This window comes from Nyctereutes procyonoides, unplaced genomic scaffold (assembly GCF_905146905.1).
Source record: "Nyctereutes procyonoides isolate TBG_1078 unplaced genomic scaffold, NYPRO_anot_genome, whole genome shotgun sequence".
Lineage (NCBI taxonomy): Eukaryota > Metazoa > Chordata > Mammalia > Carnivora > Canidae > Nyctereutes > Nyctereutes procyonoides.
Genome location: NW_026575155.1, coordinates 7,504,537 through 7,531,880, shown reverse-complemented (window position 1 = coordinate 7,531,880; position 27,344 = coordinate 7,504,537). Strand labels below are relative to the sequence as shown.

At 50.2% G+C, this 27,344-nt stretch overlaps 1 protein-coding gene across 4 annotated transcripts in view; it reads right to left on the bottom strand.

Moving 5' to 3' along the window:
- The window catches only part of ITSN1 (intersectin 1), a 211,205-nt gene that overhangs the window by 31,762 nt on the left and 152,099 nt on the right, over positions 1 to 27,344 (bottom strand). For 2 of the 4 annotated variants that reach the window (XM_055313420.1, XM_055313421.1), the window contains exons 24-29: positions 26,070 to 26,236; positions 22,750 to 22,795; positions 20,302 to 20,423; positions 17,420 to 17,537; positions 15,567 to 15,758; positions 13,647 to 15,175 (exon numbers count right to left, since the gene is read on the bottom strand). In XM_055313420.1, the coding sequence (XP_055169395.1) occupies positions 15,174 to 15,175; positions 15,567 to 15,758; positions 17,420 to 17,537; positions 20,302 to 20,423; positions 22,750 to 22,795; positions 26,070 to 26,236 (647 nt within the window). In that variant the 3' untranslated portion in view covers positions 13,647 to 15,173. Of the gene's footprint in view, positions 1 to 13,646; positions 15,176 to 15,566; positions 15,759 to 17,419; positions 17,538 to 20,301; positions 20,424 to 22,749; positions 22,796 to 26,069; positions 26,237 to 27,344 lie in introns of those variants that run through there. The other 2 variants (XM_055313423.1, XM_055313422.1) reach the window with 2 other exon arrangements.

Genomic DNA, 27,344 nt, shown 5'->3' with positions numbered 1-27,344 from the left:
TCGTCTTTTTAGCTACTGAACTGACCTGTAAGATGCTGTTTTAAAAATCCTTGCTGGTGGTTGCCAGACCGAGAGAACCATTACAGACTTGAAGCAGGCACTCTGAACTAAAAAATATCATTTCTTTGAAAAATTTAATATTTAGAAAAACAAACGAGTTTAAAAAGTGCATTATTCAGAGAAGGGTAAATGGAAAAGACATTTCAAATAAAAGTTTTCTTTAAGGGTGGAGGGACGTGGTCCTTCTCTCCTTTGGGAACCAGGATAAACATGGTTTTCTGGCTCACTTTCCCGGTGAAAAACGAGAGGATAAAGTACAGCAAATAACTTTTCATGGACAGCTCGGTGTGATGAAGGGCTTCTTATAACTAACTATAATCCACTCCCAGCTGAAATAATATTTCGAGTGACTCCAGGCAGTTAAAAATGATCCCCAACTACAGCCCACATAAAATTCCTAATCTATGTGCTGTCCCTTGTACTTTTGTGTAGTTAGACACATCTATAAAATGGAGAGGGCCGTGGCACCCCTTTGGAAGGATTTGAGGCTGGGGCACTGGAGAGAATATGGGAAAATTTTACCCAGAGACGTTATCCTGTCCCCTCAATTGGAAATGTTTCTATGAACAGCATAATCTAAATAAATTGCTTTATTACGAAAGTAATACATAAACACAGGCTTACTGTAGACAGTTCAAAGGATACAGAAGCACTTAGGGTAAAACCTGAGTATCACCCCCCTCTCTGCACCCCCGACTGCTCTACTTCCTTTCCCAACAAGGCCCATAATTTCGAAAACCAAACCAGCCCCCACAGCAAGCTGGCCACGGAGCAAAGCAAATAAACAGGCCTTGCTCCTGGTATGAACGGGCCAAGATATACTATAAGATGGTCAATAAATATTTATTAAGTTCCTAGGAAGTCCAAGAGACACAGAAATGAGCAAGATAAAGTCCTTGTCCACAAGGAAACTCACAGCCCAGAGGGAGACTCGACATGAAAAGTAAACGTGAAATAGCAGGCAGTGGAGAACAGGCCTCTAGGCTGCGACAGGACTGCGGAGTCGGCAGGACTCGGAGAAATAGATGCTCCTGCTCCTCATCCCGACAGAGGAAGCCTGGGGGGGGGGGGGTCCTGTATCAGGGAGAATGGGCCATTATGCTGCGGGGGTGGGGCCAGCGTGCCAGATAAATGCAGAGACGCTGTGGGAGATAAAGTGGGAAGCGGAAAGCAGAAAAAGTGGAAAGTGGGAAGATCCTGGGATAAGGTGGTGGGAAGAAGGATGGAGATAAGGTGGGAAGAGGGAAGGAGGTAAGATGGGAAGTGGGAAGGGGATAAGGTGGGAAGTGGGAAAGGGATAAGTTTGGAAGTAGGAAGGGGATAAGGTGATAGGACAAGGGATGGAGATAAGGTTAGAAGAGGGAAGGGAATGAAGGGGATAAGGTGCGAGAAAGGATGGAGATGAGGTGGGAAGAGGGAAGGGGATAAGGTGGGAAGTGGGAAGAGGATAAGGTCGGAAGAGGGAAGGGGATAAGGTGATAGGACAAGGGATGGAGATAAGGTTGGAAGCCGGAAGGGGATAAGGTGGGAAGTGGGAGAGAAATAAGGTGGGAAGTAGGAAGGGGATAAGGTGGTGGGACGAGGGATGGAGATAAGGTGGGGAGTGGCAAGGGGGTAAGGCGGAAGTACATTCCATCACAGTCCTCATAATGCCAGAGGGACCAGGTGAGAAATCTGGGTACCACTCAGCAATACGGAAACCCAGGCATAGATTTTTATCTTTAAGGGAAAGTACTTGCCAGAGTCTCTGGGGACCCCCCGGCCCAAGTCCCTGGCTAAGTGGCCCCGCTCACCAGGACACACCCTGGAGCCGGAGCTCCCCTCTCGACTGAAGGCTTCTCCAGGCTTGGCCTGAATGTAGGTAACAGGGGCCCCATGGCCCCGGTGTCTCCCACCAGGTGAGCCCACTGCCCCACCAAGGCTACCCTGGATTGTTCTGGACAATGAATCTAACGGTGCTGCCTTCAACCCCCTGGAAAGAATGGCACACATGGGATGGCCTGTCGTATAGGAAAGGCCACAATGGATGTGACATAAAGAAGGTCCTCTGGTCAGAGCACTTTGTCCTCCACCTGCAGCTGGCGGTCTGACCACCGCCACCCCCAACCCCGATCCCCAGGCCACAGACTTGTGCGTCCTGCCGTGCAGCTGTGTATGGAGCTGGGACCTGGTGATGAATGAGGCGAGTGGGGGTCCCCGTCCTTGGGGGGCCTTGGTCTACCAGAGGCTCGGGTGACCCATCCAGACTCTGGTTCTTGCCTAAGCACAGATACCCGGTAGAGGCACTGCCGTAAGCTGCCATCCTTGAGACCTCAGGGTTGAAGTCCCTCAGACTGGATTTCCGTGGGGCCCCAGAGAAGCTGGTGGGCGTGGAGACCTGTGGTGGGAGCTGGGGAAATGCCCCCTGAGGCCACCAAAGACCCCTGTGCCTTATGGCCAGCTGAGCCCAGGCCACCCCGTCCAGCCTATCTTGGGGACTCACCAGGCCCCACTAGGCTGGCTCCCTCCGGGGGCTTCCACGCAGGAGTGACCCAGCAGCCTCAAAGTGCCAACGTGGCTGCCAGGTAACATTTCCTCCTAAGACGGGGACTCCAGTTTATGTGAGCTGCCAGCCAGTTTGATGACCACAGAGCATTTGCAAAGATCCAGCTACTCTCATAGTCAGGTTCTCTCTTAATTTGCCATAAATAAGAATATTGGTAACTTTTTACTTAAAGGCATAACACACGTGGCTTTATAGCCAATGACGTCCCTGGCGGGGCATCAGGGGCCCTGTGGTCTGTACCTGTTAGCTCATTCCTGGCCTCGCTTATGTTTCCACCTGCATTTTCCCCTTCTTCTTGAGCTCCTGATTTCTTTCTTATCTTGTTTTTTTAGAAGATTTTATTTTTAAGTCATCTCCACACCCAGCATGGAGCTCGAACTCACAACCCCGAGATCAAGAGTCGCACGCTCCACCAGCCGGGCACCCCCTGAGCTCCTGCTTCCCATCCTGCACCAGCTCAGGGGTCCTTGGCTGCGACCATCAATAAATCCTCCGATACACAAGGCGAATCAGGGCACAGAAGTACAGACACGTTTTTATTGGAATGTGTGTGCACTATTTTTGACCAGAGGGGCCCGGAAATATGTTCCAGGGGAGCAGGAATTTGGGGTGGACTCCATGGGGCGCAGGCCAGGGTGGGGAGAAGTAGTGAGGGAGCCAAGCAGGGGGGATGGTCAGAGAAAGGGGAGTAGGTGGTGCAGGGCCTGGAGCCCCGGGCACAGATGAGGGAGTGGGAAGCAGATGCGGGGGTGACGGGGAGCCAGGGACCTCAAGGTGAAAAGCCCCCAGGAGCCACACTCGCAAGCGCTGCGTCCTCGCTAACAATCCCGTGCGCTCACCCCCTCATCCAGCACACAGGGATCTGAGACACCCAAAGCCTTGGTTCATCCATGGCAGAGGGAGTCCCACGCTGCATGGGCCACCGGGCCCCTCACCCTGCTGGGAAGGTGACAGCTTAGCAACAGCTGCTGGGACCAGGCTCCACAGACTGGTGGGGGGTAGGAGGGGGTGTTCAGACGAGAGGGATGGAGTCCAGAGGCGCCAAGTCCAAGATCACGGTGCCAGCAGGGCTGGTTTGAGCCCCCGCCCCCTCCGCTTTCCGTGGCGGGCAGTGGTCAGCTTCCCCTCACGTGGCCTTTCCCCAGTACCCCGATGTCCCTGGTGACTCTCGGTGTCCACATCTCCTCTCCTGGGGAAGGACAGCAGTCAGACTGCAGTGGGGTCCACCCTACTAGCCTCGTCTTAACTTGGTGGCCTCTTGAATAGAGGCCCCACCTCCAAATATAGTCAGATTCTAGGGCGCTGGGGGTGAGGGCTTCAACATTTCAATTTGGGGCTGGGGGGCCTCAATTCAGCCCCAGTGGGGGAAATAGGGTCAAGGAGTCTGAAGGCCAGAGCGAGACGGTGACACTTTGGCTGCAGAGCTGGGACAGGTGTGGGCTGTGTTCCAGAAGGGTCGCCGTGGCAGCCGCCTGGAGGGGGGTAGGGGCTGTGGCTTTGGAGGCCTGCACGTCTGAATCGCCCGAGGGGCTATCTTCAAGCCGGGGATCCCTGCGGTACCCCAGCCCCACCCAACCCGCCTGGCCAGGGGGCGGCCTGGGCGGCCGTAAGTCCCGAAGCTTCCAGGCGGCTCCGACGTGCAGCCAAGAGTGAGGACCGCCCCGTCGGATGGCGGGGTGCCCGGAGGTCCAGACAGCAGATGTGACACGGGAGCAGGATTCGGAAATGAGATCTGTCCAGGCTCACGAAGCACGAGAGTTGTCACAACCGCCGAACTGATGATGCCAGACAGACGGAGGCGGGTCACTCAAGCAACTTGTCCGAAGGGAAGGGACGTTTGTGACTCGGAGCACCTCCCCGTGTCCAGGGCCTGGAGCCCAGGCAGTCGCTGATGCTGTGTTCCTGGGGGCCACACGGCCACCCTGACCCCCAACCCAAGGGCCAGAGCTCAGAAGGTCACTCTGCTCAAGGTCCTCACTGGGCTGATGGGACAGCAGTGCCCAGGGATGCATGTGGCTTCTGCTAGCAGGACCAAAACCTTCGCTCCTGCGGTCGTGGCAGACGGAGACTCACAAGGAAGCCACCAGCTTCTCAAAGACTCACAAGGAAGCCACCAGCTTCTCAAAGAGTGGGCGCAAGGGTGGCCCATCCATCCTGTTCCACCAGCCCCGGCCAGGAGGGCGCTCCTGGCCTTTGCGTCCGAGGCCTGCAGGGGCCAGGAGCAGCCAGGCCGGGTCAAGGCCACTGCGTCTCCTCTGAGAACGATGCTCAGCTGACCGGTCCCGGGACCTGCTCTGGCGTCCGGGGGTGGGGGCAGTGTGCTCCTCATCCCGGCAGAACTTTTTTCTCGAGCCTCTAAGAATAGCCTGGTCCCTGGGGCACCTGGGTGCTCAGCGGTGGAGCATCTGCCTTCAGCCCAGGGTGTGATCCTGGGGTCCTGGGATCGAGTCCTGCATTGGGCTCCCTGCAGGGAGCCTGCTTCTCCCTCTGCCTGTGTCTCTGCCTCTCTCTGTGTCTCTTGTGAATAAATAAAATCTTAAAAAAAAAAAAAAAAAAAAGAATAGCCCGGTCCCCTGCTGTTTCTCCTAACTTGGCAAACTGACTCCCGGTGGGACAACAAGAGACAACCGGAGCCCGGGACATTTCCTGCTCATTGTCAGCAACTGCACAGATGCGCTCAGGTCCCTGCTTCCAAGGAGCTTCCATTCTAGTAGGGGAGACAGAAAACCAAATACATCGTAGTTAGGGCGGTGGTAAGAATGATGCATGACTGGGACGCCTGGGTGGCTCAGCGGTGGGGCGTCTGCCTTCGGCTCAGGTCATGATCCCGGGGTCCTGGGATGGAGTCCCACATTGGGCTCCCCGCAGGGAGCCTGCTTCTCCCTCTGCCTGTGTCTCTGTCTCTCTCTCTGCGTCTCTCATGAATAAATAAATATCCTAAAAAAAACAAAAAGAATGATGCTTGACAATTCCCATGACTAACACACTCGTCTCCAGCCTCAGGTGAGTGTAGCTTTGAAATCAGCACAGCCTTGTGTGGGGTTCGAGGCCACACCCAGCACAAGGACTGAACCCCGATGTGTCCTCTCCCTGCAGCCCAGTTGGGGAGGAGGGAGCAAGCCTGCCGAGCAAGGGGACTGTCCACCACAGCTCCTGGGTGACCACTGTGGCCACGGCACCTGGGAGGGAGGAATGCAAATGTGCAAGGCACACATGGCCCCCAACTTGGAAGCTGCAGGGCAGCTGGGGGCGTCCCACAGGAACAAACTGTCCAGGGGGAGGTACCATCGCTGCTTGTTAGAGCTGATCCCGGGTAGATGATCATGGGGCTCGGCCTGGCCCCCAGGGAGCTCAGGGTCTCGTGCGGGGGATGCGTGTCTGTGTGTCTGTGCATCGGCTTCCACCTGCTGAGCTCCGTGTGCGGCAAGTGACTGGCAGGTCAGCAAAGGGCTGAGCCCTGGCCAGTGCGTGGAGCTGGGCTGGGCAGCGGGGAAAGTGGGGGGTGGAGGAGGGGGGTCGGCCCACCCCACTGTGGCTTCAGCATGACCAAGACCCCTGGATGGTGGTGACAGAGGAGGAGTGTTGGTTGGGTAAGACGAGACAGTCAGCGTGGGACCGGACAGTGGGGGTCTGAGGACCCTCGTGCCGCCTGGCCATGAGCAGGGGAGATAGGAGGCTCCGGGAGGTTGAGTCACACGGTCTCTAAGTGGGGGAAGGCCCCTCGTCCATGCTCTCGGCTCACCGCTCACCTCCTCCCCACTGCAGGCCCAGTGCGTGGGGACCAGTGAGGAACGTGGGCATTTCCACCCAGAGGTTCGGAGGTGGGAGGAGACGGTCTTCAAGAGGGTCACTTGGAAGCCACCAGGCCTCTGTCAGGGGCCACCGAGGTTACTCAAAGGTGGCAGAAAGAATGTTAGACGGGGATGCTAGCCACCGGCTCTGTTAGGGGCCCGGGCCGGGCCTTCACCTCGTCAAGCATCAGCGGCCCCTCCTGCAGCCTGGAGGCCCGGGGCCCCTGCACCTGCCTCACATTTGGGGGCTAGAAACCTGGACCGGTGTTCGGGTGAGAGCAGCCATCTGGGGCTGTTATGGAGCAAGCTTCCTGGAGCAAGCGGTGAGCGAGCGAAGCTCAAAGGGAGCACACAGGCGAGGACTGGCAGCCCAGCTACAAGATTTGGGGCACCGTCACACAAGGACCGGGAGCCCTGGGGGGATCGTGAGCAGAGTAGTTCCATCTTTAAAACAGCTCTCTGGCCATGGGGTGGAGAAGAGGCTGGGAGACAGTGAGCCTGGTGCAGGGACTGGTCAGAAGGCTAGTAGTCCTTATGGGGTAGGGGGCAGGAGAACTTCAGTCACCCTCAGGGCCTTTGCACTTGGGATTCCTCAGGCCCTAAGCACTTTCCTCCCTGACTTTCACAGAGAGCTTCTGCAGTCAGACTTCCACCCCCAAGTCACCTCTCTAGAGACACCTTCCCGGCCCTTCCCGTCTGCGACAGGCCTGGTCCTCAGTCACGCTCTGGGCCCTGTCGTCCGGACTAACTGAAACGACTGCGCGTTGTCTGGTGGTGGTTTCCTCTGGCTCCTACAAGCTCCATGAGCGTAGGCGCCTCGTCTGCTCTCGTTTCACTGAGCACAGGCCTGATACCTGGCTCCACGCTCCTTGGCCTTGACGGTCAGGGAAGTAGCGGGACAAGAGCTGCTTGCCAGGAGTCGCAGGCAGGCTGGGCACCTCCCCGGCCTCGCGGGAGCTGGGCACCCTGGGCCCTTGCCACGGCAGGGTGGAGGGGAGAGGCAGGGTGGGGGGAGGACTTCTGTCCCTTGAGGATGGACTGGGGGGGGGGTGTCCCAGCACGAGGGAGACCATGACAGTGGAGGGTTGCACCGATGACTTGGACACATGGGGATCTTCCCACGGCAGCCTCAGAACAAGGTAATGCTTCACGCAGGAGCGGGGCGGCCTGGCCCCCCCCTTCTCCTCTGGGGCAGATTACAGGGTTGGAGCTCCGCTGGGGGCCTGGCTCGCAGAGCACACAAAGCTCTGGATCCCGAGAGGCCTCTCAGGCTACTTCCAGCGGGCAGGAGAGAACTGATCTCCCAGTCTTCGAGCCTGCTGGGGGTAGCTGCTCTGGAGACGGCGCTTTGGGGTGGCACCCCCTCGTGACACATGTCCCCCATCCAAGCTGTATGGCTGCTTCAAAACAAAAGCCAAACAAAAAGAATGCGCTCCTGGCATGTTTGGGAGCTGACCGTTCCAGTCTCTGCTGGCAAGAGAACACAAGCCCCAGAAGGCCGTGATGAGAAAGAAAGGACCCAGCGACCCAATGCATCGGTGACAGGTTTATTGTGAGGCGCTGCATGGGCCTGCCAACGCGGTCCACAGACATGACATTTAGAAGCCTCGCACATTCCATTTGCTCCGGCGGCCTCCCTGGCCTCCCGGCCGCCGCCGTGTGAAACACGGGGCAGCCTGTCCCCTTGGCCAAGAGTCTGCTGGGGAGGCTCTGCACTTGCAGGGAACGTGGGGAAGGGTTGACGAAGCGGCTGGCTTCAACACGGGGGGGGGGGGGGCTCCCCCGGTGCATGAGAGGGGCCCCGACGTGTGCCTGAAGGAGCGGGCTGTCTGGAGGTTTTAGGGAAGCCAAGTCCAAACTTTTCTCTCCAAAATCCCTCCCCTGCCAAAGCTCGTCTCCTGTAAAGCCTTAAAATGCACACAAGCCCCCGCTGTCTGGGTGTACGGCAAGCAAGCAGGAAGCCAGTTAAGTGGATTCCTTCATGCTCGGGGCCAGGTGCAAGGCCTTTCCCCTGCAGTGAGAAGGAGAAGGCTGGGGGGGCGGGGGACTGCCTGCCTGCCTGGTGCTGTTACTGTCCCTCACATGCAAATGGAAACGTCCCTCCGGGTGGAAATGTGGTTTAGTAGCTTGCCCACAATCAACCCACTGGGAAGGAGCAGAGCTGGGAGCTGAACCCACGCTCCAAACCACCACCCTGTAGCCCTTCCTAGCGTCTCCAAAAGCCCAGGCTACGGTTAGGTTGACGGCGTGCTGGACACCCCCACTGTCTGCCTGCAGAAAAATAAAATATCCCAAAGTTGTTTAGTTTGTGTGTGTGTTTCTTAAGATTTTATGTATTTATTCATGAGAGACACAGAGACACAGGCAGAGGGAGAAGCAGGCTCCATGCAGGGCTCGATCCCAGGACCCCGGGATCACAACCTGAGCCAAAGGAAGGCAGATGCTCAACTGCTGAGCCCCCCAGGGGCCCCAAAGTATCCCAAAGTTTTAGGAGAGATGGAAAGAAGTATCACAGTGAACTTGTAGGTAAGCCATGTGGTACATCTGGCAGAGGCCAGGGATGATGGGGAGACGCCCTGGTAGCCGTTCTTGGGGTGACCCTGAGCAAGGGCATGTCTGGCAGGCCCTTGTCTTTGGAAAATACCCAGGTCCGCGGGGGCAGAGGCGGGGAGGACTGGAAAGGTTGAGGAGCCTGGCTGCGCCTGGAGCCTGTGCGTGGAGAAGGTGCTAGAATCTGGCACCAGCTCCCCATCCTGGCTGGGGCCGAACGCCACGTAGGAAGAGGAACCTATTCCCCATCTTCCCACGGCAGGTGTAGGGATTCCGAGAGGCGGCTGGCTCCGAGGCGCTGCTGCTCTCACTGGCCACGAGCCGGGGGACTGGGGGCTGCCCTTGCAAGAACGTCCCCGCAGCTCCCAGAGCCCGGGTGCTCAGCTCACAGCGTGGGGTGACATCCAACATCTGGATGTCGCGGGACCATCCTGGGGAGCATCTCTGCCTGTGCGTGCACACACACAACACACTCACTCATGCACGTCCCCCCGCTTTCTTGCTGGAGTGCGCCACGAGTGGACCCAGTGTGCCTGAGGGGGTGTCCTGGGGACCAAGAGGGAGGGGACAGCCCAGGACAGAGAAAGGGACACCACGGGAATCCAGTTGTTCAACTGTGAGTGAGAACAGGTTCCTGGAGGAGAAAGGGCAGGTGAAGGGGCCCCTTGCCCCCCACCCGGGGTCACCCGGGAGAGGCTACACGAAAAGGGGGATCTGCCCAACTTTACAAAATCAGGGCGTGAGTCAGAGGAAGGGACACTTCCTCTTTAGAGGCTTGCGACACTACTCAGGCCCCGCGTGCCCAACAGATGTGGGGCCAGAAGCTTGTGTGGACTGACGGGTCTGCTTTCGGGCTGCGCCCCGACCTCACCATCCCACCCGATGTTACCAAGCTGAAGGCGAAGGCGTTTAACCTGCGGGTAAATCACTGTCCTGCCCGTGTGTCGGCCACACAGGTGCGTGCACACACACACACACACACACACACACACACACCTGTGCACAACATAAAATATAGCCTGGTGGTTCCTGAGAGGCAGTGTGCCTAACCCCAGGTGGCCCTGATAGAGTCCTATGGCTGATTCTCACTTTTTACAAACCAAACCTTCCAGTTTTTTCATGAATCAAGTCCTATCATTTGAGGGAGGGCGCCTGGGGGGCTCAGTCACTTAAGCATCTGCCTTCTACTCGGGTCATGATCTCAGGGTCCTGGGATCGAGTTCCGCTTCCCCCTCCCTGCTCCGTGGGGAGTCGGCTTCCCTCTCTGCCTCTGCTCCCCCCCTGCTTGTGCTCTCTTCCTCTCTCTCTCATGCTAATAAATAAATAAACATCTTAAAAAGAATTAATAAAAATGTCCGGGGAAGTCTTTCATTTAAAGGCTAGAACTTTCTCCCAAGGGAAATGGAATAGCTACACACCAGGAAACATTCTGGAAATCTGGTTTTTCATGTGTGGGGTTTTCTTAAAGGAAGGCCTGAGAACTCTGGCTGAAGTGAAGTATTCACATAAAGCCACCCTGAACCTTGACCTCATTATGTCCCCCCAACCCCCACCCCACCAGATCCAAAATACGAGATATTTTGAAGATGCTTTTTTCCCCCCCCCTCTCTGTGCATTTTAGGACTGCTGGCAGTCAATGTACTTTCCATAAAAATTCTCTCGGGTATTTTTGGAACTAGAAAGAATGAATAGGATTAACTTCTAATTTTGCTAGAGGCAAAAAAAAAAAAAAAAAAAAAGAGTATTCACTCCCAGAAATACTTTTCAATTGGCTAGGAAGCAAGGCCGTGATTGGGTAGGCCTGTCCCTGCTGCAATCTGGGTGGGTGCCTCCCCCGCCCCAGGCAGGGGGAAGACGTCCCCCGCACCCTGGCATCTCTGGTCCTTAGCCCCTTAGCCTCCTTCATAGACCAGAGGTGCAAATCCCCCATGAGCATGAGATACTGTTCCAAGGATACTGTTGCGTTTAGGAAGCTCACAGCTAAACGAAAGGGAACCTCTTGGGGGGGGGGGGGGGGACACGTGTTGTACCAGGAATGAACACCAGTGCTTCCTTCTTACTCATTAATTGGTCAACCCACTCATTCAAACAGCATTTCTGAGTACCTAACCTGCTGTAGGCCAAGGTGATCAGTGTACTGAATGACAGGAGCTGCTGTTTCATGGGTGAGAAATAGGAATATGTTCCAACCTACTATTTAGAGGGTTTTCTTAAGATGGTATTATCAGTTTTTACTTTCTTCGAATGGGATCAAAGAAGGCGTAGAGAGCCCAGTCACCATCTGCTATGGGAGTCTGGATCTGCCCGGTTCCCTTCCAGAAACAGGGCAGACACCAGTTTCTACCATCTGTGTAATGGTGAATTTTTTTTTTTTTACACAAAAAAATGAATCATTGCTTTAGATCAGCTTCTCCCGGACACCCTTTTATGCAGAGGTGGTCTGGGCTTGGGCCCATCGGCCACCACTCTCTTCCTGTGGCTCTCCAGGCCCTGTTCTGAGATGCGGAGAGGCAGCTGGCCTTGGGAAGGCAACTCAAAACTGCAAAAGGAAGGTGATCTCATTTGTACTCTTCTTCCCCATATGCCACTGTACCACCCAAAGTTCGGTTGTAAATATATTCACGTTGGACAAATCAACACCAATTATGAAATTAAATGATTTAATGACCAGTGATTTTTAACAACTCAAAAAAGAAAAAAAAAACCAAAACAAAACAAAACAAAAAACCCAACTTGACATCTTGGAACTCTGGGGCCAAAGGAGATACCTGGCAATTACTTGGCTAATTTAATTAAAAGATGCTTTCCCTCTGGTTTATCCATCTTTTAACAATCAGATTCTCTGAGAACGGGACTAAAGTACTTTAAACCAAATTGTGCAGCTTGGGGACTAGCCAGAAAGAGTAAGATCAAGTCTAAAATATAGAACCAAGACTCTGGGACACGTTTTATGCTACAGATATTGAGCATGAACTTATTACATGATTACGTTTACTCAACAGTTACCAGAACAAACTCAGCTGCCACCAACAGGGCAACCGTTTTGGCCGTGACCAACCAGGTGAACATTAACCAAAACGGCCAGTGGGTGGGACCAGGGTTTCTCAGCTCTGGTACTGGTGCCACCTGGGGCCAGATAATTCTCTGGTGTCCTGGGGTGGGAGACAGGGCCATGCGTTGTAGCAGTTAACAGCATCCCCAGCCTCCACCCGCTAGATGGCAGTAGCATCCCCCCGGCTGAGAGGCCCTGGGTCGGATGGATACCCTGCAATCAAATGCAGACTGAATGGTTTGTAAGAGGAAAGAGCAGCGTCCTGGGAAAACGACCAGGAGGCCAACAGAAGGCTCTACAGAGAGGGTACTGTGCAGAGTTACACACAGTGCAGAGTATTACCCACCTTGACAATGTGTCACTTCCAGCCAAACTCAAGGCTGGAGAAGAAACATTGGCTTATATGGGTGAAGGGGTCCTGAGCAAGACATGGGGCTTGTGGCATCGTGGGGCTCGTGGTGGCATTGTTGCTCCACAGTGGTGGTGCAGGGCAGGGGGGTGTCGGTTGGAGGTGGAGATTTCTCCACTCATCCCTTGGCATTTGCATGTCCTGACATCTGTGCCCAGGACAGCCACTTTTCTTCCCAGCTTCATCTGGCCCCTACTTGTTGTAGGTCTCTGCTAAAAGGTCACTTACCCCTGGAAGGGTTCTCTGCCCTGCAGCCGCCCTCCCTGCCCCTTCTGCTCTGGATGTCCTGCTCCTGGGTGACTTGCATCCATTCCTCCAGCACAGAACTTATTATCTCATCACCCCCCCCCATATATATATATACATGGAGTGCAGTAGTTTGATTTTTGCCTTGTTCTTCCCGTTAGAACACAGACTCCAGGGATGCGTGGGTGACTGTGATTGAGGGTCTACCTTTGGCTCAGGGTGTGATCCCATGTCTGGGGGATGGAGTCCCACATCAGGCTCCATGCAAGGAGCCTGCTTCTCTCCCTATGTCCCTGCCTCTCTCTGGGTCTCTGACGAATAAATAAAACCTTAAAAAAAAAAAAAAAAGGACCCGGACCCCATGAGGACAGGGACCCTGTCTCTGCCGAGAACCCAGTGGGGCACCTCCCAAAAAACATCTGCTGAACTGATGAAGGAAATCACTCTTCAACTGAATGGTTAAGTGAAGCTCACGATCGGAATCGAGCGCGTGGTCATCAGAGCAAAGAGTTTCGTCACTGTGTACACTGGCTGTTCTCTGCGAAGGCGACAAGAGTGGCGCGTGCCAGGCAGAAACGGATGGCGACGGCAGGATGGAAGACGTGAAAGTTCCCATCTCCACCCACACGGTTTTGTGGACGGTCAACAGACCCTTGTTATGATACGTCGTGCGGAAAAATGTTATGTGCCGAGTCACGCACCTGTCAGTGGACCAATGACATCTACGGAAAAGCCCGCAGTGGCGGTTCAAGGCTTCAAAACCCATCTTGTACGGGGCAGTCCTCTACTCCTTGGTCAGGTTAGGGGCGGGGGGCGAGGGGAGAGGGAGGGCCATTCGCAGGCTCAGGGAGGAGCGGACGGTGTCGGTATCTCAAGGCCCGAGTGTCCTATGGGACACGTGGGCAGCTGGCCCCCCCGTGCTGACATCTGGTCTGCCTGGTTCCCCGTCACCACTGCCAGGTTCCAACAGCAAAACACAGAGACATTTCCGTCTAACTTTTATATGAAGAATTTAATTATCTATACACGTAACTAATTCAAAAGGTCGTATTACAGTTGTTAAAGCCGCAGGTTTATATATTTATATATCTTACATTCATATCCATGAAAATACTGAAGGGCGAGGGGATGAGGAGGAGCAGCCCTCGTTCCCTGCGCGCGGGAGTGGAGGAGGGCCCCTACACAGCTGCCAGCCCGGACATCTGCTCCCAAGGGAGATGTAAAAACAGAAGGTAACTGCAGGTTACAAAGGCATTAGTGGAAACTGTGAGACTGTGCTCGAGGCTCCCCCTCCCCGGTTTCCTGGGCTGTCAGCAACGGGCATTTTTATTGAGAGCTTTCCAACTAGTGTTTAAAAGACACACAAGGCTTCGGCTACAACACGTCAAACACATACACAGACCAGGAGCTCCGTTCCATATTAATCTGCAGAAATCCCACAGTCTAGTTAAAAAAATGTAAACATTGGAAATTAATTGCAAGGAGGCTTCTATACATTCTTTCTTGTCAAGAAAATTACTTGTTCAAAATATGTCATTCCATGAAGAGTAACTGGAATAAAAACTTCATGTAACAGAGACTAGGAAGAGATTGTGGATGCTGTGGATCGTAACAACCTCGGCGGTGTCTGATTTCATGGTATGAAAACACGCAAAATTAAAAACCCAGAACAGAAAACACCAACTCAACCAGATAAATCTGAGACCGAACAAAAACACAGGTGCTTTCTCATGTGGCTACAAGGTCACTGTGCAAAATCGAATTAATGCAGTATGATTAGAGCATCGTACAAGGTAGTAGCTTTCGCCACGGAAAAGAACTAATTTCTTATGTACAGGATGTATTATTACATGCTCAGCAAGGTACATCTGATACACACAAACAAGCACAAAACACCTTCCGTTTAATTGGGGTCGTTCTACAAGTCTTTAAAACAGATATACTGAATTCCTCTGTACGTCTACAGCGGGGGGGGGGGGGGGGGACCCAAACTACACAATTTAGTTGATAACACTGGACAAAATGAAAAAAAAATACATCAAGTCTCAGATTTATGGACATTTGGAACATTTTTTTAATAGCACATGCAGCATTCTTTGATAGTGGGTCTTTTTGCAAAACTGAAATAGCAAAGGAGTCATTTATTGATTTTTATTAAAAGGCTAAAATATATTTTTGTAGAAACACTTTTAAAACTATTGAAAGCACCTGTGCAAAGGTGGGGGGGAAGTCAATTCGAGTCACTAGGAAAGCCACAAAAGGACCCACTACCCTGTGTATTTTTGTAATGTTCGCTTCTATCTCTGGAAGGAAGAGCTCGACATTGTCATCACATGCGACTAAGGTAAAATGAGGTAAACTGCTCTGCAGTGAGTTCTTCTACTCAGAAGGCAGTAGGTGATCATGCTGGAAGTCACATGATCAAGGCTGCATCTCCCATCATCCCTCTGGGCAGTGATATGGGATAGTGGGTCTCTTTGAGGACTTTCAAGCCTGAGGGGGGGATGGACAACATATGATTCCTAGAAAAAGGAGGAGAACAACACATAAGCAAAACAAAACAATGAGCAAAATTCAAGCTAGGAAAATGAGTCAGGCATGTAAACAGCATGGTGCCAAAATGATTAAAAAAAAAAAAAAGGAAAAAGTGGGGAGGGCGGGAGGGGGACATGCTACAGAAGGAATGAAAAAAAAAAAAAAAAAAAAAAAAAAAAACCAAACCAAAACCAAACCAAACAACCCCGCAAGATAAAGTCTCGCATTACAGAAGGTCTTCAAAGAGACTGTGGTGAATGCAGCAATGGTCTGGCTTTTAAAGTTCTGCAAACGAAGCTCAGCAGAATCAGAGCAATGCTGCACGTCCGACCGAAAAGAACCAGAGAGGAGAGGCAGCGCAGCCACCCGGGCACTTACATTGCTGGCTTGGGTCCATGTCCGTGGTCAGCTTCACGTAGTTGGAGGGGAAGAGCCCCACTTGCCCGTTGACCTCGCCCTTCCACCAGTCTGGGTCGTCTTTGTTGAGGACGTTGATGATCTGGCCCTTGCTGAAGGCCAGCTCGTCGTCGTTCTGGGCGCTGTAGTCGTACACGCCGATCACCTGGCACACTGCGGAGACAGGGCCACGTGAGGGCCACGGGGGCTCGTTACGCATTCCCGACGCCACTGTTGCTCTCTCTCTCTGTCTCTCTCTCTCTCTCGGGACGGGGCACAATTAAGTGGGTCCGCTCTGCTGGGCTTCGCCGAGCGAGGGCGACGGACGAAGGCGGGGGACACAAAGACCAAGGCCATGGCAAGATTTCATCCTAAGTCTTTAGCTGGCGCGACACCTTCCTCTGTCTCGTGTGTGCTCATCAGCGGAAAACTTAGGACGATGACCAAAGGCTCGCAGACTCGCTTCTATGTGGGTGGAGGGGAGCGCCCCTGAAATGCAGACTCTGGGAGCCGGGCCTGACTGCCCAGGTCGGCTGTGCACCCCGGGGGCTTCACCACATTGCTCTGCTTCTTTCTCCACCCCCCCTTTTTAAAAGTGGAAGGTAATTAATCATCTGATTTCCACCCCCCACCCTGCTGCCCCCACAAATCCAAATCCTACTGAAAAGTAAATCAGTGTTCTATTCTCCTATTATCTTTATGGCTCAGAATTTTGTCTCAGAGGAAGACATCTCCACGCCCGCTTTCCCTCAAACCTATGGGAGGCTAAATCGTTTTCCTTTCCCGGCCTTAGCAACACTTTAGATAAAGTCTGCACCATTAGGCTGGGCCTCTAATTAATCTTCCTTAACCAGCCTATCTATGGCTTTAGCTTTTTCAAATTCTCCAGCTAATTGAATCACTTCAGCAAATGATTTCTGTGGGTTTCAACCAACCTGATGAAGGGGCTCCTGCCAGGCCTCCCCGAGGGAGAGGAGGTCCAGCTGGCACCACACCCTCCGCCCACAGGAGGCCACGGCTCAGGCAGAGAGGCCCAGCTGGGGCTGGGAACAGCCCTGGTTTGCCAATCCCTTCATTTCTTGCCGAGGCTGCCAAGTTTTAATCTGATTTCACTGGGGACGTATAGCACAGACATGAACAAAAACTTCTACATTTTCTGCAAATGCCACCCAAGAACGGGTGGCTTGAAGACCCGAGGGCAGATTCCTGCTCCCCTAACCTCGCCCATCTCAGATATTACCAAAGCATCTAATTTGGTCTCTTCAGTCAGAAAATAGCCAAGCGGCTCAATCGCAGTGCCCTCTGTTCTTTTGAGCCCTTTAGGAGAGCGTGTGCAACATCCTGCCCATTAAGCGAAGCCCCCTCTGTTCACAGGAAATGTCACAGGGGAGTTATTTTGGTCTTCAGTGAGCAGCATATTACAACCAACAGACCCCCGTGGCCTCCAGCTCCATCTCCTGACCTATTTAGACCCCAGCCATTTATTTTTAGGAGCCTCTTTTTTGTCCCCTCACCCCCTAGCCCAAATCCCAATTTAAATAGTTGGAAGGAAATCAAGAGAAAAATCTGGCTTTAATGCCATAGCATTCATGACTCCTTTAGGAAGAGAGTCCAACAAGGGCTCTGTTGTACCCAGAACAGCCAAGTTGCTCACATACTTGGTCCTTTTGAAAAACATATTCCATATCACAGTAGTTGGGTATCGGTCCCAGCAAGTACAAGAAGTGTTCACAAGCAGATGTGAAAGGCAATCTAAGATCCTTTGTGAGAAAAACGAGTGAAAGACTACTGCGACCCACAGACCATTTGCCAAGTAGAGATCGTATGCTGCCTACCTGCCGGGAACGCCGTGGGCTTAGGTGGCTCCGTTGGAGTGATTTTGCTCGTCCCAGGGCTTAAAAGTTTTACATAATTCGCGGGGAACCAGCCTATCTGGCGCTTCTTCCCACGGGCCTAGTAAGAAAATAATTACATCAAAACGTTTAAAAGGTTCATCCTCATTCAGGGTACAGTCTGCTTCGCAACAGAGCACTTAAAGTTTACAGAAAACTACAAACCAACTGGCATTAACAGTAGAACCTCCGAGTTCCTATATTACACAATGAAAACACTGTAGCTAAAATTCGAAGTGTAGTAGCCATCGGGCAGCAGAGCTGGGAATGTTGTTGCATAGGCTGGACGGTGTGGGTCACAACTCAGTGTGATGTGGTAGGTCTGGCACAGGCAACTGCTCACACTGCGTTGGCTCTCACGTGTTACTTTCAGGTGACGCAGAGGTGATGGCGAATGCCAACATAACGGAGGGATTTGATGAGTAACAGTGACAATGATGACAATAAAAATACTACTAAGAATAGCAGGTAACAGTCATTGGGTACTTTTGACAAGTCCGGCTCTGCACCGAGCATCTTATATGCATTTACCTGCACAATCCCAGGAGGAGAATACTATTACTACTCCCGATTCCCAGATAACAAAAGTGAGGCCCAGAAAAGTCAACTGACAGTGTCAGGTTTACAAGCCCGTTAGTGGTAAGCCAATATTCACACTCGCACCTGCGCTCTTATGGGTTACATGAGGTAACACGCGTGCAATATACACAGAACATAGAGTCTCAGCTTGACATTGTTTTCAAAAACTATCAGGCCTACACAATGGCTGCAGCCATGCTTTGCACTAACACTCTTTTCTCCTTCATTTCAATCCAATTCAACACGAGAGCCATTTAGTGAGTGTTTACATGCTGGGTGTCGATGGAAAGAGGTAATATACGACATGGAGGAAATTGTAACTAAGGTGGTGAGCTGAGATCTGCAATTCTATGAGATGGGGATCTACCCTAGCTGGGAATCACGAGAAGCGCTACGAGCACCCAACTATGCCGCCAATGGGAACAGAGAACTCAAAAGGATTCATACATGTGCACACACATGCACACACACATACACACAGCATCTCTAGGAGCAAGACTCTGGTAAAAACAGTTGCCTTTGAGGACTGGGGTGGGAGGGAGACACTTCATATCCCCTTTTGCTCACTTTTGAATTTTAAACCATGCAAATATGTTACCGGTTCCAAAAATAAGAAAATAAAACTCAAAGCAAACTTCCTCTACCTTTACTCTGCTCTCCCACCTGCCAAATTATGGAGAAGGATCCATCTGGGTTACTTTTAGAATGCGGATCAAGTTCTCCTTCCTTGTGGTCTGATAGACTTCGTGCCCTTGGCTCAAGGACTAAAGCTTTTATTTTTACAGTGAATCCGCCCACGACTGCAGCCTCTCATTTGCAAGTCCCCGCGTGTTCCTGTACCCAGTAGGCCGCCATATGGCTTGCAATGACTCTGCTATGCCTCAGCCCTGCACTTGCACAAGGGCAGAACACCGAGCTCACTGGCAATTTCTTCATTTGTGTATCCACAATGAGAGAGCCTCTGGTTGAGGCACCAGAAGCCCTCCTGCACATGGCAATTCACCCACTTTATTGTGGATTTCAAGAACCGTTCAAAACTCCCTTTTGAGCAAGGTGCTAGGAGCGTGAGGATGAAAAAATATGGTTACCACCTCCAAAAAGCTGATAACCTGCATGGTGACATAAGAAATATGTGTGAAACACGAATATCATCGACAACAATGTTAAATACCAAGAGTGGTGTGGGCATCGGGACCACCACAGTTCAGGGGAAGATGTCACTTCTGGAGGAAGTGGGAAGTGGCCATCTGTGGGGGGTGGGGGAAGGGAGGGGAACAGAAGGGAGTGGGGTGTGGGTAGACAAGCACTAAGGAGGCATGTTATTCTCAATGAGGTTTGAGAGTCTGGAGCGGTCCTTGTTTTCAAATGCAATGAGGCTGGAGCAGAGGTGTCACTGATGGCTGGTAAGACTAGTAAGCGTGGGGCTGGGAAGGGAAGAAGGTCACCTGGAGGCAGCCTCACGTGATGCCAGCACAGTAGTATGAAGAGGAGTGGATTCCAGGACCCGAGAGGTCAGAGTCCTGAGCCTGGAAGGTCAATGTGGTCAGCCCTGCTGGACAGGTTTTATGGCTACCCAAGAGGAAGTTTAATCTCCGACTTCCCATTCTGGCCAAGACACATTTCTCTAGTCCACTGGCTCACCCTGTACTCTGCTGGCACTTTATTTTTTAACTAGCTGCCCTCCAATCATATAGAGGTACTTATTTCTTCAGCTCACCACAATATAGATCCTCACTTCTTTGACCAAAATTTGCCTTGACAAAACAGTGAACTGAAGACACGCATACACATGCACATGTGCACGCATGCATACACACACACACACACACACACACACACTCCACACATGGGAACCAAGCATGTTGTGATGTGCACATGTAGCTTTTGTACCACACCTTACATTTATATAGATCTCCGCTTCTATAATGCCATGACCCCTGAGAAGGACTCTGCCCACATCCCTTATCCTGACCTCTCATGCTCCCACCACTCACTATCTGAATTCAGGAGTCAAGCAAATTTGGATAAATCTTCCAATGAATCCTTAGCTCTCACAATTCTGCTACTGGCTGTCCAACGCTCAGGAAACAAACACATAGATTCAGATGATGTGGAATCTCTCGATATCCAAGAGCAGGATGAAGTGGTGGTGGGGTTATGTGTACTGTGCGATGAAATCGTATCCCTTTGGGGTTTTGAGTATTCACATTCGGAGAGAATTTTAAACAAGTGGAAAAGACACTAACTTGCAGCTCTCCTTCCCACCAACCGCCTGGGTTCTTTTTTCGGATCAAAATCAGCTGACCAGGGGCCAGGGTGAGCTGCTCGGGGCCAGTAGCTGTGTAGCAGGCGATAACCTGTGCAATTTCTGAAAAACAAGATCAAACATCGTGGCACAGTGTTACAGTCAGGAGAAGAAATTCTAGGAAGACGCAGCCACCTCCCGGGTTCACAGATTCACGTCATCAAAGTCAATGCCCTGGGCTGGTTCTCTACTAAATGGAAATGGTTCATTCATCCCCCCTACCCCCATTCCACGACCTATGACCCAGATGCAGCATTCAAGGGCTCGGGCGATCTTTTGGTTCTGGTCTAGGACTTCCTCATCATCTCTCGGAACTTATTTACCAACCTCCCTCCACTTCATTCTTGCCCCCAATTCTCGTACTTTCTGTCCCAGCCTCCCCCCCCCCCCACCACAACTGCTGCCAACACCCTGCTGCCCACAGCAGGGCCTGACTCCTCCTCACGCCACCCTCCACCCCGCAGAGCTAGCACACAGCACACATTCAAGGGTGGGCAAGTGAATAAAGGAACTCAAGTGGAGCTTTCCCACCTGCCAAGTAAGTAGAAAGAGGAATTCTATATTCTCCAGAAACTTTTGGGAGTGTGCGCTAGCTGATTTCCAGGTTGTGGCTTTAGACGCTTAGCCCCACCCACATGACCATTGTCTTTGTGGCTCACACAAAGGGGGATCCTTGGATATCAGGTAGGAATCATGTCAATGCAGGTTTATTTTTATTTCAAGTTAAAAAAAAATCTGGAGTTAAGAAGAGAATTTTATGCAAAAACCAGTTTAGCACAGGAAAAAACAAAAAACCTAAACAGTTCTTTACTTTCCCTGAATGTTAAAAATCTCATGGGAAAAATGCCAGCAGTACCACAGACCAGGCTCTGAAGAGTACGTTTCTATTGGCACAGGAGGTCGAGTATGAAAAAACAAAACAAAACAAAACCAAAATCCTTGTCTGACTGAATCCTGGCGTATCCAGTGACTGCTTTTGGAACTTCTGGAAGCAATGCAGAGCAAACCATTCTAGTCCTCCACACTCTCTCCCCATCATAATAGATCTTGAAAGAAAGAAGGGATGAGGTAAAGACAGAAAGAAATAAAGGAAAAAGGGAAAAAGGCCCCCTGGCCCCTGACAGTACTTCCTCGTGCTCAGGAACGCACAGTAGCAGCCGCCCATCACCATGCTGAGTGCGCCAGGCTGTCCGGGGGCAGGCCCGGCCCGATGCTCCAGGGAGATCAGGACAAGTAAGAAAGAGGTCAGATTCCATACACCTTGGCCCTACTGAGAGCTCGAGCTGGGAACTCTGTGCTAGGGTAGGAATTCTCCCCTGACATGCCAATGGCTAACTCTAGATTCCAAGAGTTTTTGGTTTGGAGAAAGTCCAAATCACTGTCCTATTTGGCCTCAGATTTTCCTGCTCCTCAAAGGACCTGGCATGCCCCAGCCAGCGATCTGCCCCAACATTCTTCTCTGTCTTTGGTGTCCTGGAGCGGCCCCCTGGTTTCAGTATAAAGTTAAGCCCATCTGGACCCTTTGGAATGACAGTTTCAAAATGTAAAACACTCACAGTTAAAACACAGATCTGACCCCGTGTTCCAGTGTCTGGAGTCTGACTAATACCCTATGGCAGCCCGAGAGCCCACTTTCCCCCGCCAGGTCAGGCCATCTGTGGTTGAGCACTGGACACGGAAACGTCAGATTCCCCTGTCGGCCTGCCGGGGACCCTCCCCACCCCTCATCTCCTACGGACACAACAGCAAAAATGCTCCAGTGACCTACAGGAGGAAGGCGTGCCAGACAAACCATGTTATTTCACCTCTGCTTCTTTCCCTTCTCTTTCGTGGTACTATTTGCAGAACGTGTGATTTTGCTTAAATAAACTATAGCACTAAATTCAGAGGGATGACTGTAATTTTGCATCTTCAAATGTGTACCTGATGAAAACCGCCCTATGGCTTCCAAATATTCATTTGGGGGACCTCTACTTTGTTGCTCTTTGAATTTCTGCCACTATTTATGTCCTGGGACCGAACTGTGCTGTCAGGAGAGGGAAGGAGCTTCCTGGACCTCCCAAGAGAACGAGGATGCAGCAGTCCTATTACTTTTAGAGCTTCTATGCATTATGACTTCCCACCACCCTGCCTGACTTACTTCACAACCCAAGAGAACCTTCTGTCTAGCAGTGTCCCCCCCACCCCATGTGTGAAGCAACAGCCATCGCTCATAACCACGTACACATTATTAATGGATTCCAAAAAAAGGATAAACTCTGACTGCTCTTAAGAAAGATTCTTTTGTCTGTCTTTTTTAGGCTACCAGCCCTAATGAACAAAAGGTTGGGAGCAACTATCAATTACATTAAAAAACATTGAAAAATAAGCATCAGGGTTTGCAACTTACCAGGTTTTTTTCCTAAACTCCCTGTTTTCCCAGCAGTTCCAGAGCCCTTAAAACAGAGCAAAAGGTCTCATTTGCATACTGAAGAGTTTTGGTCATGCAAATTAAAAACACGATCAATGATGACCCAAGCCCGATGGAGCCCCTGAAGCCCCCTGGTTCATTCTGGGGAAACACAGCAGCAACTCTATCTCTTGACATCAGATGTGTGTCAGGAAAACATGGGACAAAATGAGTACTTTGAAACACACACCTCTTCTTTAGAGAGAAGTGAGCCAAGTAATGTGGCATTGTAGGATCCCAGACGGCTCAGGTACTGTCTGCGTGTAGCACAGGTGCATCCTGTCCCTGAGTCACACCAAACAGGGGGTGCCAGGCGAGGAAGACTGTTAGGCTATGTCCTAAACACTGAGCTTATGCTTATGTTCAAATGGTTATTGAATATTTTACACAATAAAACTCCAGAGACTCTGACATCCAGAGCCCAACACCCAGATGTGCTACATAAAATATTAGTATTTTGCTACATTTGCTTTACAGCTTTATCTTTTTACTTAAAAAAAAAAAAAAAGATAAACTGAAACAGCACAATGGGAATTCAAACACGCCTTCCCCTATCCCATTCACCTCTTTATCCACAGAGGCAGCTACTCGCCTGTGTATCTTTTTTGCCCAAATCTTACACTGTTTAAACACTGAAATTCCTCTATCAATGCTGGATGCACAATCCATAGAAGACCATATTTTTGTTGTTGTAACGATTAATTGTTCCAAAAGTGCTCTGGGGTTGAATTCCTTTATGGGTACTCATGGAATTTTAAACCAGCTGAACAAGCCAATAGAGACCTTGAGACAGGACAGGGGCCAGACTGTCATCTGTCATTACAAAGTGCTTTATTCTGAATTGATTTTCATTCTTGAGTCCCTATCTGGCAGTAAATTAAGTATTCCAATTAAAACAAAACAAAACAAAACAAAAGGCTTATTAATAAAGTAAATGACAGTTACTGTAAGAATAAAAACATGCCATTCATCTAAGCCATCATGGTCCCTTTATTTTGGTTATTGAAATTTAATAACCATTTACCAGGGCAAGTTTGAGTTACAATTTTTACTCAGATTATGATTTCTGTATTAACAAAATATATAATACCAATCTGCCTTGCTATTTTTATAGGCTGCGTATCAAAATAAAGGAATACTAATGAAACAAGATTCCAAATGACCAGTTAACTTTCCCAGTATGGACTTATAATAACTCCCTATAGGCCATAAAAGGAACAAAGGCATATGGCAACACCCAGTGAATGAGTCCAAATAGCTTCAGTGTGCTCCCCTGCTTTTTTTAAGTGGGCTCTATGCCCAACGTGGGGCATGAACTCACGACCCCCAGATCAAGAATCACATGCCCTACCAACTGAGCCAGCTGGGCGCCCTAGTGTGCTCCCTTTTTAACACCACAGGCAGCTCATAAACTAAGACATACTCAGAAGGCCTGGTTCTGTTCTGGCACATCTCAGGAATGCAGTAGAAAAGCTGCCCCAGGATATGTGCCACAGCCCTTCTCCTACAGAGAAGGGAAGCCAGGATAGAACAACCTCTCCCATGCCCAGAGGGAAAGCTTGGTATCTGAGGCTGGATCTGGGTTTAGCAGGAAATTTTCCTTATACGCTGAACTCTGTACCCAAGGAAAATGAAAGAGCTGACTTTTTAGATTTTTCTCATCACTATGAAATAATGTAGCCAAATGTTTGTGCAAAATCTTTAGCTCCGTTGGTTCTTCTGTGGCTCATAATTTAAGGCCAGGGTTAAAAAAGCACCTTCATATGCAGCTTACCTTTAAAAATGTCAGTTTCTTTTTTAACTTAGTGATTTCAGATTTTTTTTATAGCAAACTATGATTTATCAAAATACAATATAAGTAATGGTTTTGGTCTTTCAATTGATCCAAAAAGGTAGTCACTCTAAGATTCTTCACGCCTAGCAGTGGAAATTGAGTTTAGTTTTAGTTATTCCCCTGTGACCCCTGAAATATCACCTGTATGATTCTTACTGGATCCGACTGGATTCCTGGAGAAAACCCTAATTCTCCCCTCTCCAGGTCTGCAGAGGACAATTCACTGCTGCATTGGAGAGAAGCACTTTCTACCAGGCTTCTGCCAAATTCTCTAAGGGTAAGCAGACTCATGCAAATCCTTTCCTGGGAGTCTCAATAAGCTGCTCTCAAGACCACAGCAAGGGAAAACAAAACAAAACAAAACAAAACCCCAAAACCGAAACAGCTAAAAAGACACTCCCTGAAAAAACAAAACCCAAGCAAAATAAAAACTTGCTTCTGGGCACTGCAGGGAAGGCGAGAAATGAAGGGGAGGGACCACACTGTGGGGTCAGGCTCCAGGCTCCCAAAGCAGCTGCAGGTACTAGGGCCTGTGGATCAGCCCAAGGTACACCCTCCTGCTGGCATTCCAATGACAGAGGAGCTCTGTCCACTGGCTTACACCTGAGAAAGCAGGTTTAAAAAAAAAAAAAAAAGACAATTCTTGTGGTTTATTTATGTGCAATGGATCTGTTAAATGACTACACTGATTCACCCTAAAATTCTCCACTAACTTGAAATTGGTCACTCTGAGACAGGCTCCCAATACCCCGGTGGTGGGCTCACCCCACCATTTCATTGAACTCTGCACTGCCTCAAGACCTCTTGTTCTGCAATTGGATTTTTAAGGCCCCGCATAACAATGGGATTCATTTCTGATTCATAAGGAGAACAGCAGTTAGAATAAATTCAGGCCTCATCAATGGGCCTGAGATTCTAAGGCCTGGTCAAAAGTGTCATCGATTTCTTAAATCTTATGTTTTCCCAACGTGTAGGCAAAAGTATCAATTGTAGAAACTCTCTACCACCCCACGTTCTGGGGCCAGTATCACCCAAATCCTCTTGTTTTACATGGGCAAAATATTGCTGTGTGTCTTTCTTTGGGTATCCCAGATCAGTGACCCTGAAGACCCAATCAAGAACATTCGCTCTAAACCCTAAGCCAGTCGCATGCAGGAATAGAAATGAGCCCCGAACATTAACTCTCTCAGACCAGCCTCCAGAGAGGTAGCCTCTGCTCAGCCCCAGGGGGTTCTTCTGCTTGTGGGAAGCTTACCCTGCAGCACCAAATGACCAGTTCAAACAATTACAGGGCACTCTGTATCCGCTGTCAAGTTCCCGGACACAGCAAAACCCATCAACAGTGTTCCACCATCAAATATTGGCGACTCCCCGCCGAGAGAATCATCGCACAGAAAGGGAGAGTAAACAGTTAATGTGGGTTTACCTCTGAATCTTTAAGCCTCACATAGTTAGAAGGGAAGACTCCGGACTTGTCGCCCACTGCTCCTGTCCACCAGTCACCATCTTTCTTGGTAACCAAAATCACATCCCCTTGCTGAAACGTTAAATCGCCTTGCTCAGAACTCTCGTAAGTGTACATGGCAATAAATTCTGGTGGGGAGAAATATTGAGATACGGAGAGAGCTTGATTGTTTACAGAGATCCCAGACAGCTTTGCAAACGCAAGTTTATGAATAAGGAAGTTAGGATAAGATCCATTCAAGAGAAAAGCTTGTCACAGATAAAACAGAAGTGTAGAACATCCCTGGCTGCAAATGCCCTAACTGCACATACAAATTCAGTAACTGCAGACGTGGGAACAATTCTTGGGAAGACCCAGCCATGCGAACAAAAATGCCAACTGCCTGTCTACCGACACCGAGTGCCAGGGCTGAACTATAATTTCATGTCATCATTTCCTTTGGAGTGAAAATGGTTTTTACATTTACTCTTAACTATCATTTACTTAGTTGTGCTGAGCACTCATTTGGATGCACTAACACACCAGCTCTTCTATGCACATCAAGTATCTGTGTTTTCGTTTTGAGGGTACCAAGTCACAATTTTGGAACATTTTTAGATATACTATAATCCTTCACGTAAATTAAATAAGACACATTGTTCATTACTCAAGTGCCCGAGTGAAAACTTATGTCCTTTTGTGCCATATACACAGACAGTAGGAAGCTGTTAAAACACAAAATAAAAGATACGCATTATTTAGTTAAAAACGGGCATCTACTTGTCATTCAAACGCACAAACACGTAGTGAGGACTGATAATAAAAGTAACGTCTACTCAATCCCAGAAAATAAGCAAGCCTTCCTGAACAAGCTGAAAAGAAATGTTTCCTATGTTTTATTATTCAAGTCTTAAAGGCTAAGAACTGACTTTCTTTACAGTCTTGCATGTGATGGGGGTGCATTCCAGAGGAAAATTTCCTTTTTAATTATAAAGAGTTGGTTTTACAAAGGCTCAGAAACCAAATCACTCTCAGAAAGATCCCCAGACACAAAATTCTAGACACTATACTAGGTGCAGGATAAGAGATCTACAGAGAGATGAACCTAAGTGTCTTGCTTCCATTTTTTTCTCCATTTTATCCTAGGCCTTTGGGTATTTTTGTCAAAGTCATTAAAAAAAAAATCACCTTTTACCCACCCGAAAAGTTCATTTTGGGGATGGATGAGGCCTGTTTCTCACTAAAACTTCAGATGGA